The sequence below is a fragment of the Rhinatrema bivittatum genome, chromosome 1, assembly GCF_901001135.1.
Source record: "Rhinatrema bivittatum chromosome 1, aRhiBiv1.1, whole genome shotgun sequence".
Classification (NCBI taxonomy): Eukaryota; Metazoa; Chordata; class Amphibia; order Gymnophiona; family Rhinatrematidae; genus Rhinatrema; species Rhinatrema bivittatum.
In genome coordinates, this window is record NC_042615.1 from 511,715,901 (window position 1) to 511,727,132 (window position 11,232).

The 11,232-nt window shown below is 44.7% G+C and overlaps 1 protein-coding gene across 2 annotated transcripts in view; it reads right to left on the bottom strand.

Annotated features, from left to right (window-relative positions):
- LOC115096696 (anterior gradient protein 2 homolog) overlaps positions 1 to 10,944 on the bottom strand; it is a 33,009-nt gene extending 22,065 nt beyond the window's left edge. The window contains exons 1-6 of one of the 2 annotated variants that reach the window (XM_029611700.1): positions 10,790 to 10,867; positions 10,149 to 10,197; positions 9,011 to 9,139; positions 8,611 to 8,674; positions 2,477 to 2,529; positions 328 to 401 (exon numbers count right to left, since the gene is read on the bottom strand). In XM_029611700.1, the coding sequence (XP_029467560.1) occupies positions 328 to 401; positions 2,477 to 2,529; positions 8,611 to 8,674; positions 9,011 to 9,139; positions 10,149 to 10,185 (357 nt within the window). In that variant the 5' untranslated portion in view covers positions 10,186 to 10,197; positions 10,790 to 10,867. Of the gene's footprint in view, positions 1 to 327; positions 402 to 2,476; positions 2,530 to 8,610; positions 8,675 to 9,010; positions 9,140 to 10,148; positions 10,198 to 10,789 lie in introns of both variants that reach the window. The other variant, XM_029611710.1, reaches the window with a different exon arrangement.
- Between the last annotated feature and the right edge of the window lie 288 nt (positions 10,945 to 11,232).

The window sequence follows — 11,232 nt, forward strand, 5'->3', positions numbered from 1 at the left end:
TCTGCTGGAGTCAGAGGAAATACTGAAGGATTGCAGGTGGCACACCAGTATATCTAGGGGGTGCTTTCAGTTTTCTCTCTGACTCCATCTGCTGGAGGGGAGGCATAACCCAGCAGTCTGGACTGATCCTGGTACGTACAGGGAGCTACCTCAAATCAAATCAGAATTTATTTTTAACTCACTTTTTCTTACAAAGCAATCTGCCTATTTATTTATCCACCCACCCATCTATCCATACATATATATCTATTTAAATTAAAAAAACAGCATGGCAAGAGAGAAAAATAATACTTATATTCTTGGAATCGTTGGACACATTTCACTTACTATAAAATTTATCATTACAAACTCTTCTGCCAGTTTCTGAATTTCCTTGTTTTCAGAAAATACCTTCTTCAGAGCTAAAAAAATAAAATAAAACAAGATATCAAAAGAGATATAATTCTCAAACTCTGTAGTTTTACAGATTAATGCCGGTCATACAGGGCAAGATGTAATGAAGGGGTATCTCTCATGAATAAAATGCTAACTACATCCTGGTTTAATATTGGCAAAAAGAAGTCCACTAATTTGGTGGTGGATGCATGGAACAGACTCCCAGTACAGGTGCTGAAAGTAAAGGTGGTATCAGAATTCAAGAAAACCTTGGAAAGGCAACAGGATCGTGAGCACTGGGCAAGCAGGTGGTAAAGCCGGGGCAGGTACAGATAATTCTAAGTATTGGGGAAGCAAGGGTTGAAGACTGGATCAGGTACAAAAGATCCTAGGAACTGGTGAAACAAGAAGAAAAGCATGGGGCAGTCAGAGAAGATCCTCAATGATAGGAAAGTAAGGGATTAAGCCTGAGACAGGCACAGAGAATCCTCGGTAATAAGGAAGTGAGGGATATAGCTTGGGACAAGCACAGAGGATCTTCAAAGGTGGCAAAGTAAGGAGTAAAGCAAAAGATTATTTAGGCTTGAGGTACTGCAGTAGGAAGAATAAGCAGGGATTCAATTAGTCTAAAGGTCTTTATCTACTGTCATAGCATAATGTTTCTATGAGTTCAGCTTTCTTCAGATCATGCATATGATGAGGTTGTTTGTGGTGAGACAGGGAAAGATGAAAAAGCTTGCAGAATTTCTACCTTTGTACCTCAATTTAAACATTTTTTTCATGACCCCTAATAAGTTTATCTGAGCAAATGCTTAGCTCTGCACTTACTAACTGCAATCTCAGCAAATCTGAACCCCCCTCCTCCAGTAACAACAGTAACCCATTAGATTCATTTTAGGAGTGCTTACTCAAGTGGCTGGAATTGTCTCGGTCTGCAGCATGTTACAGACTCAGCAAATAGCTCCAGGCCATCGAGGACAAACTGGACCAGTTCTGCTTTTACCCTCATTGCATCTATAGACTTGTAGTTCCAATGTCTTTAAAAAAAATAAAAAAGTAATAGATGCAAGTCCATAGAGGTAATGTGAGCAAATTCAGGCCTGGCTCTCCCTGCTGGCATGGACTTATCTGATAATCCTGCCATGACCAAATCCTCAGAAAGGGAGCCTACTGCTCTGTGTTGAGTTCTCAATGAGAGAAGGTCAGCTCCTGATAGGATCTCCCTGCAATAAAACAAGCTTGGAAAGTGCAGGGACTCAAGAAAGTGATGAGAGTAGGTGGGGGAGTAAGGATAAAAGCTGGAGATCACACAAGTTCTGTGATATTGCAACAGGAGAGGAAAATGAGCTGACAGGATATGCCTGGAGAAGTATTCCTCCGCCATCTGCTTCTATGAGGTTGATATTCAAAGCCTCATTTGAGACTAAATGTAACCAGTTATCTTCAGTCAGATGTTTTACCACATATATCCAGGTAATTTTGTAGTTGAATATCCAGCTAAATCTATCTGCTAAAGATCTGAGGGAAAAAGGGAGTAGACTCAGGAGTAATCTAGAAATATGTCTAAAAAAAGGGTGGTGGATGATTGGCACAATCTCCCAGTGGAGGTGGTAGAAACAAGGACAGTATCTAAATTCATGAAAGCATGGGAGAAATGCAGGACATCTTTGTGGGATTGGAAAGCTGAGCAGGAGGTGTGGATGGACAGACTGCTTAAGCAGTCATATGCTATCATGTTCTACGATTCTAATTGTGCAGCTGGACTTGTGCGGATGAATGTATCCAGTGAGCGCTGAAAATCATGCTAACTGGCTAAACTTGAAAAACCCACCTCTGGAGCGCCTCCAGCTGGCCCCTAGTTTTGTGCAGCTTGCAGTTTTACTTGCACAAATGTAGCCAGTGAGAGGGGCCAAATATTTAACAGGTTAGATTTTAGCTGGGTAAATCATTTGAATATTGGCCCCTGTGTTTCTAGGCTAAATGAATCGGCATCCACAATTTTCAAAGCTCTCTCTTTGGTACCTGCACTTCCAGTCACTGTGCATGACCTTCATCATTTAAAATACCCATTTTGCGAGTCCTACGAATTAAACCTTCTTACCCTGGCTGTGTGGGCACTCTTCCAAGTGGTGGATCACCATCAGCGGCTTGTTACTGGGAAAGAGATGAGAGATATTCATGTGAATCATTTGCTTTCAAAAGCACTGGAAATTCCTGAAACCACCAATGTTGTGAGAGGCGGTTGTGAGTCACTGAAACTCCATGGAATTATGTTCCCTGAAATGACTGTGTGGTTTTACCACTAAACTGGTTTAAATGTGGCATATCATATTCCAGCAAAATTTAAAAAAATAAATAATTTAAACAGTAGCATACACAGTTTTCCTATAAAATTCCTTGTGAAGTCATAAAAGTTTTCTCAGTCGCAATGAGTAATAAGGGCCCCTACTGAGTCCTACTAAGTGGTACAAAACTATGCTGAGTCCTGCTGGGTTCTTCTGGATCATACTGAGTCATGCTGAATGCTACTGAGACCTACTGGGCCTTGAGTCAAAATGCATCCTACTAGTTGATACTGAGTTATAATAACCTACACTGAATTGTACTGTATCCTATTGATTCATGCTGAGTGATATCAGGGCATACTGAGTACTAAAGAGCCCTACGGAGCCCTGCTGGATGACACTGGATAATAATGAGTGCTGAGTCATAGTTAATAATATTAAGTCATGGGCATGCTGAGCCCTACTGGATTCTACAAACTCTACTAAGTAATAGTGGTTTGGATAAGCTCATACCAAGTGATATCAAATCATATTGAGCCCAACTTTGCCCTATTAGCTCATATTGAACCTACTGGGAAAGTAGGGTTCAATTGAGTCACACTGAACTATACCAGGCCCTATGGAGACATACTGTGTGATATGAAGTCATACTGTACCTTACTAAGTGATCTTGAGTATGTAGGATGATACTGAGACATACTGGGTCATACTGATCCCTGAGCTTTACTGAGTGATACTGCATTATGCTGAGTCATACCAAGTTCTTCTTCATCTTGTCTGATTCAGCTATGTCAACCCAAACCCACCCTTAGTAAGTCACACTATTTCTTATGGAATGACAATGAGGCATGCTTTCATTCATATTAAGCCATAGAGAGCTATGTTGAAATGTACTAAATCAATGTGTGTTATGCCGAAATGTACAGAGAAACAGAAAATTTGATGACCCATATGGAGACTCCTTGTGTTGCTGAGGTCATGGCCCTGCTCTGTATAATACTGGGACCTTCAGAAGGAACTTAATGATGTCATGGAAAGATCTTATCAAAGTCCCTAGCATTCTGAGTGCCAAAAAGTTATGATTTGTGGGTTTTGTGGACCCCTGGGCCAAAGCGGGGTTGACGCTACCAGAAGGGTTGAGCCCCTCAGGTCCCCACCGTTGGCAGGCGGAGCTGGTTGAGTGAGACGAGGTCAGGCGTAGCAATGGTCGCCTGGAGGACCAAGAACAAGGAGCCAGCGGTGGCGTCTCCGCCGCGAGTAGAGGCCTCCCGACAACAGGCAGGGCCGGAAAGGAGAGGGCAGCGCTGGGAGCACTCCCCCCGCCCCGCCACGGAGCCGAGTAGCGTCCCCGGCAGGACGGCACAGGAGGTAAGAGAGGCTAGTCGTGAGCCCCGTGGTGGGTCGATGTAACTGATTCTCATTTTGCTGAAGTCTCCTGATAATCAATTCAGTGCATCCAAATCTCTAATAAAAGTTCTGAAAGCACTTGAAAATTATGTTGAGATGTTGAAACTCCTTTGGATGTCCCTTGGTTTTGCTATACACAGTGCTATTCAGACCCTGGTACTACCCTCATCAACATTTCTTAGATGGTATGCCTGCTACTGCATTTGTCACCTAAGATTACAGGCTAGCATGAGCTAATGATCAGATCTGGATTCACCAACAGGCACACCAGGCTTGTGTCTAGGGCGGTGGAAAACTTGGGAGGTGGGGGAGAGGTGACATTGAAGATTTGCTGCCTCTCAGCTGAGCTGAATCTCATTTAGCAGAAAACAGCCCTCTGATTTCTGCTCCAGCTCTTTCCCTCCCAAGCAGCTTCTTTGGTCCCTTTAGTCTTACCCCCTTGCCTCCTGGTGGGGAGGGAGAAGAGGGGTGGAAGCGAAGCTGGAGGGAACAGAGAGCAAAAAAACACGGCTCTGCTCTCTAATCCACCCCCACCCCTCCTCCCTCACTTTTCAAGGAACAGGAGGGGAAGGCGTTTCTGGAGCAGACAGAAAAGTGAGCAGCTACTCTGTGTTATGCTTGGCGGTCCTCAGGCTTCTCCCATGAACCGCTACACTCACCTCCCAGTCTGGGCCACTTCCATCAGCTCTCGACGCTGCTGAGCTCCCTCATTCACCTGCCTGGCGGGACACTGCGCTTCGACGAGGCAAGATTCCTCTGATGTGCTTTGTGGCAGGACGCTGCCGCCTGCCACCAAGGCTTTCCCTCCCGTCATGATACTTAAAGGGCCCGCGGCGGGAAATCCCCTGTGGTGCCCATTGATGACCTCACAGGCTCAAGCCTATAAAAGGCCTTTGCTCTCTCTTCCACACTGCCTCAGTAACAGGTCTCCCTACTCCAGTATTAGTGCTTGTTGCTCCAGCATCTTGCTTCCTGTCCCAGGGTTCCTTGTCCTCAGTTCCAGCATCTTGTCTTCAGTTCTTCCACTTCTCCCACATTGCCAGCCTGTTCTTCTCCTCGCCTTCCTGCCCTGCCTATCCATCCCGCCAGTCCTTTTGGACAAATGCCTGGTATTGACCTCAGCTTGACTTCTGGATACGCTTGACCGCCGCCTGCCACTGACCACTGCCGGCCACCGGATATACCTGACCTTCGTCTACTCTGACCCAGCTACCTTGAATGATCTCTCTGCTATCATCCGAGGCCTCCATCTAAGACCTGCTGGTCCTGGCACCCAAAGGCTCAACCCGAGGGAAATGTGGGCTGGTAAAGGCTAAGCTCCAGCTGGGCATTTGCATCGCCCAGGTCTGCCTGCCAACAGTGGGGACCTGCAGATCTCCTCCCTGCAGGTTGTGTCAACCCTGCCTTGGCCTAAGGCAGGGGTCGGGAACCCATGGCTCGCGAGCCAGATATGGCTCTTTTGAGGGCTGCATCTGGCTCGCGGACAAGTGTCGCCACACTTCGCGGTTCCCCGCTGACCCAGCTGTTCCCCGGTCCTCCGCCGCCCGGGCTTAAAATGCTGTCAGCCCGGGCGGAACGCGGCAGGACAGCTGGAGTCAGCGGCACCGGCGTGCTCTCTTCTCCTCCCCCCCGCGGCCCGGAAGAGGAAGTGGAGAGCATCGGGTGCCTGCGCGGGAAGAAGAGACCACACTAGCGTGGTCTCTTCTTCCGCGCAGGCACCCGATGCTCACCACTTCCTCTTCCGGGCCGCGGCGGGAAGGAGAAGAGAGAGTCAGCGGCACGACTGGAGTCAGCCGGGTGCCTGCGCGGGAGTCATCGGGTGCCTGCGCGGGAGTCTTCCCGCGCAGGCACCCGATGCTCACCACTTCCTCTACCGGGCCGCGGGAAGAAGAGAGCACGCCGGTGCGCTCTCTTCTTCCCGCGGCCCGGAAGAGGAAGTGGTGAGCATCGGGTGCCTGCGCGGGAAGAAGAGGCCACGCTAATGTCCGACGGGAAGAAGACTGCAGCGCGGCTCAGAGGAAAATGAAGAGTTTCAACCGCGACCGATGGGACTCCGCCTTTGCGAGGGCTGAAAATGAAGGAGGTTAGCGTTGGGAGGAGGCTGCTGCCGCGAGTTCCCGGGGTGGGGGTGGGGGAGAGAGAGAGTGAATGAGCGAGCAAGCATGTGTGTTTGAGATCCTGTGTGTGTGAGTGAGAGATTGCATGTATGTGAATGATTGAGAGCCTGTACATGTGAAAGAGAGTATGACTGTGATTGAGAGCCTGCCTGTGAGAGAGAGAGCATGAATGTAAGTGTATGACTGAGAACCTGTATATGTAAGTTTGTGATTGAAAACCTGTTTGTGTGAAAGAGTATGTGTGTATGATTGAGATCCTTTGTGTGTGAGAGAAATCATGTGTATGTATGATTAAGAGCCTGTGTGTATAAGTAAGAGAGAGATCATGTGTGTCTGTGTGTGATTGAGAGCTGGTTTAGGTGATGGAGTATGTGATTGAGAGCCTGTGTTTCAATGAGAGAGAGAGACCATGTGTGTCTGTGTGTGATTGAGAGCTGATTTAGGTGAGGGAGCATGTGAGTATGTGATTGAGAGTCTGTGTGTAAATGAGAGAAAGAGAGGACATGTTTGTAAGCATGTGAATGAGAGTCTGTGTGTGAGAGAAAAAGACAGCATGTATTTATGTGATTGAAAGCCTGTGTGTGTGTGTAAGCGTGAAAAGATAGACAGCATGTGTGTAAATGTGTAATTAAGAGCCTATATAAGTGAGAGAGAAAAAACATGTGTATATGTGAGTACTGAGAGCATGTGTGTATAGGTGTGTCATTGAGAGCCAGTGTGAGAGAGAGTGCTGGTATGTGACTGAGAGAGGAGAAAGTTCCAAGCAAACCACCCCGCCTCCTGCTAATTCAGAACAATCTCAGGACACCTGGATATCAAACGTTCCCAGGTATGCAGAGCAAAAACATTTTTGTATCCTTATTATTTTTCATTACTGGATCTTTGTGTCTGCTATTTTGAAATATTTTGTTGGTATCTGGAAATGTTTTATATGAGTTTTTAATTATTGGATATTCCACTCATCAGCTGTTTCGAAATATGTTCTTTTTGTTAGTACAGTTTTACTGCTGATGATTTTATATTTCTTGATTTGTTTTATAAGGATGGGTGATGTTTCTTTTTTCCTTTGTTACACTGCATACAGAGACTCTGGCTTGTTGCAGTTTCCAATTCAGTTTTTTCTGCATGCTTCTTGTTATGCGTTTTGGTCTCTTTATTCTATGTTAGGTGAGAGACAGCACGTGATTCAGGTGAGGTTTTCTGCTGGCGTGTTGTTTCTGTGTAGGACTCTATAGCAGCCTGACTTGGTCCGTTTTCCTAATAGGAGATGTATTGGTGTCTTAAGGCCTGGTGTAATATTTTCAGAGACTTATTGTACATTAAGAGTGTGATCTTACATAAAATGCACATATTTACTTGTATTTAGTTTTAAACATATTGTATGGCTCTCATGGAATTACATTTTAAAATATGTGGCGTTTATGGCTCTCTCAGCCAAAAAGGTTCCTGACCCCTGGCCTAAGGGTTCACGAACACAACACACTGATTCCCAATCCAACCCCTCCCTTATGCCATGTACTGTCCTTTGCTTAGGGTTAAGCTCCACGCAGCAGAGGAAGATGCTGTAAGACAGATGTCCCCCAAATACAGTCCTCAAGGGCCACAACCCAGTCATTGGTTTTCAGGATTGCCACAATGAATATGTTTGAGATCTGTTTGCATTCACTGCCTGCGCTCTCTGCAAATAGATCTCATGCATATTCATTGTGAAAATCCTGAAAACCAGACTGGGTTGCTGCTCTTGAGGATCATGTTTGGAGACTGCTACTGTAGAAGTCATCATTGTTGTTGCCTTTTTCCTGCTGGGCCAGATCAGTAATGGTGATAGAAGTATGTGAGAAGAGGGATATCATGGGAGAGGGAGTGGAGAGAGAGGGATTAACATGTAGTGAAGGAGGGGCAGAGAAAGAAATGAAGTTAGGAGGGGCTGAAGGGAAAATTATTAGAGGGGAGGAAGGACTGGGTGATGAGAGGGGATTAACTAGGGGGTATATGTTTGTGTGTGAGAGATGAAAATGGTGGGAGGGATCAGTGTGTGAGAGAGAGAAGAGATTGACACCAGTGTGTGTTTGCTAGATTAAATGAGATGTTAGAGGAGGATGGGAATGTAAGGGGGAGCTAGAACAAAGTAGGGTAGAGACACCTCTCTCTTCCCTCTCCCTTCTCTTCCCCCATACCATATTTCTGATCCTCCTTTTATCTTGCCTCCCTCTTCCTCGATCTTCCCCATCTCTTATCCTTCCCATCCCTGGTCCTCATTCCCCCATCTCTCTCAATCCCCAGTCCTTTCTGCTTCTCACTATCCTCCCCCATCCCTAGTTCTCTCACCTCTTCCTCATTTCATTTCTTGTCTTCAACTAGCGGGGAGGGGAAGCGATAGCACCAACAGTGCCTAAAAATGGCAAAAACCTAAATCCATCACTTACGTGGTTTTGGTCTTGTACAAGGCTTCTTCATAGGTTTGGATCCAGTACAGGTTATCCCCCCATCCTAAAGGTGAAGGATCAGTTACCATTATGGGAAATAGTAAGATAAAACTACTGTATTAGATGTTACAGTTGATCAGATTAAATTAAGAACAGAGGTCCATCTTCTATTTGCTGATCTTTCCCCTACACAGTTATTTCTTAAGTCTCCGCCATCTGGTACATCAGGGACCCATCATGTATTGCCCCCGTCTTCCTACCTCTTCCCCTCTGATTCTCATAAAGTTACCAACATGCACAGCCTGCTCTTTCCTCCTCCTTCCTATCTGACTCTCATCAGGGAACCACAGTCACCCACACATCCTTTAAGGTTTAGCTTCTAAAGAAAAGCTTGCTTTACCTCTGGAGAGAGTGAGGGGGAACGTATTCTTCTTGGAAGTATCTTTCTGGTCGGGGTCTTTAGCGAGGACACAGGAGGCGACCACAAGAAGCAAGATGAAAATCATACCATGTTTCCACATGATTACAGCTGAGGAGATTATGCAGCACCACAGTCAAAAGAGACATGTTTCCATTGGCCAACAAGGGAAAGATCAAATAATCTCAGTTAAGGTTATACAGAGGAAAAAAGCAACTAATGCTAAGGAAGAACCGATAGGGCTAGGTAATTTATTCTGCCAAGCAAGATTACATGTGCATCATCATCATTCGATATTTTTAAGTCAACACTAGACAACGGTTTGGGAGTTAAGCATCTTACTCCTGATTTACGTTATTCCTTTGGACGACGATCTAACAGCATGAACAGCAAGTAGTAAGCTAAATTACATCCTGGTGTGATGGGAAAAAGCAGGAACAGGAATCAGAAATTCAGCTGGGATAGGGAGATTTTGGTGAGCTGAGTGGAACAAGTTCAGATTTTACCTTAGCTGTGCTAGGATGGAGAAGAAACCCAATACATATTGAATACTGCAGCGTTTAAGGGTAACTCACAACAAATCAGAACAAGTTCATCCCTAATTAGTCTCTCCATTAATCCATTAAATATCCATCCATGTAACACCAATCTGCCTGTTATTCTTCCATCCACCATCTAACGATCATCTACAAATCAGAAATGGCTTCTCATAATAATCAGTTTACCAATCAATCTATCATTTATACATCCATAAATCCATCATTTACACAGCCAACCACTTAGTCAACATTTAACCTATTATCCATCATTTATCCTTTCATATATTCATCATACACCGATTCATTCGTGTTGGAGGCACTGCCAAGAAGTCCAAAGTTTGCCAGCCCAAATCCTGGGAGGGCTTATGTTTCAAAAAAAAAAAAAAAAGAAAAGTTGGTATTAGCTAACATTTTTAGGCAGGAGAATTTTTAGAGCTATGAATACTTAGGAACCTGAAAACTAGGATTTGAATAATGCTTCTTCCCTTGGCATTTCTTGTGACCTTGGACAACTCACTTTCTTTCTCTTGCCTCTGGTACCCACTTTGAAAATAAGATTTTTGAAAAGGGACTTGTCATACCTGTTTTAATTTGTTGTAAAGCACTCTGATGGAACATGTTTCATAAATGCTAAAAAAAAATTAAAATTTATCCAACTATCGAACTGTCTATTCTTCAACAGTATGAATCTGTAGAGCTATCTCTACCTGCTGAATCTGTGTCTATGGCATCTTGTCTTAACATTTTACAGTATTTTTCTCTACTGAATTTTTATATTTATGTAGCACTTAATTCTACAGTATCTATCCATCTAAATATAGTGCAGACTACAGATGCCTTCTGATTTATGCTGCCACCAATCTTTGCCATTCTTGGATATGTCTCATGGCATTACTACAACATGGTTTAAAAGTGCATACATACAAAATATACTGTATATATACATACCCATATATATACATATAGACAGAGAGACAAAGGGACAGAGAAAAGAAGAGAGACAGAGATAGAGAATCAAAGACATAGAGATAAAGAGAGAAAAGAGGGAAGAGGTAGAAACTGGAAAAAAAGAAAGGGAGAGAATACATACGCTTCAGAAATGTGTAATTTCTTTCCTGTATTTGGCCTGCACTCCTTTAGACATCCAAATCAAAAGCTTCCTGCTTGATTTCCTCATTGCTCCCTGCCCCCAGTGAGCCCTTCCCTTGAGAACAAAGCTCACCTGACTCCAGGTAAATGTATAACAGCAGAGCCCTTGGCCTTGTCTTTTGTGTCCCGGGTGAGTGCTCTTTGTATGGCTGGGTCTAGGGAAAGAACTACTAATTGCTCCTAGGTCTCTTTATAATCACTCCTGGCAGGCGCAGAAACACGCCTGAGTCTCCACCCAGAGGGCCTAGATCCAATAACAGAACTAAGTCATTTCAAACTATCCAGAGTGATCGGGACCTGCATTATTTCAATTAGAACTCCAACAAACAGCACACCTTAGAATTATGACACCCAGATGCTGTTAATCTTTAGGGCTATTGTTCTCAAAACAAAGCAGAACCTAGGCCTTTCCAGCTGCTCCCCTGGCTCTGATTTGTCACAATATGATTGGATCCACATTCTAGCCTCAGGAAGTCTAACTGGCCTGCACCCACAATGCACTGCAGGAAGCACGAA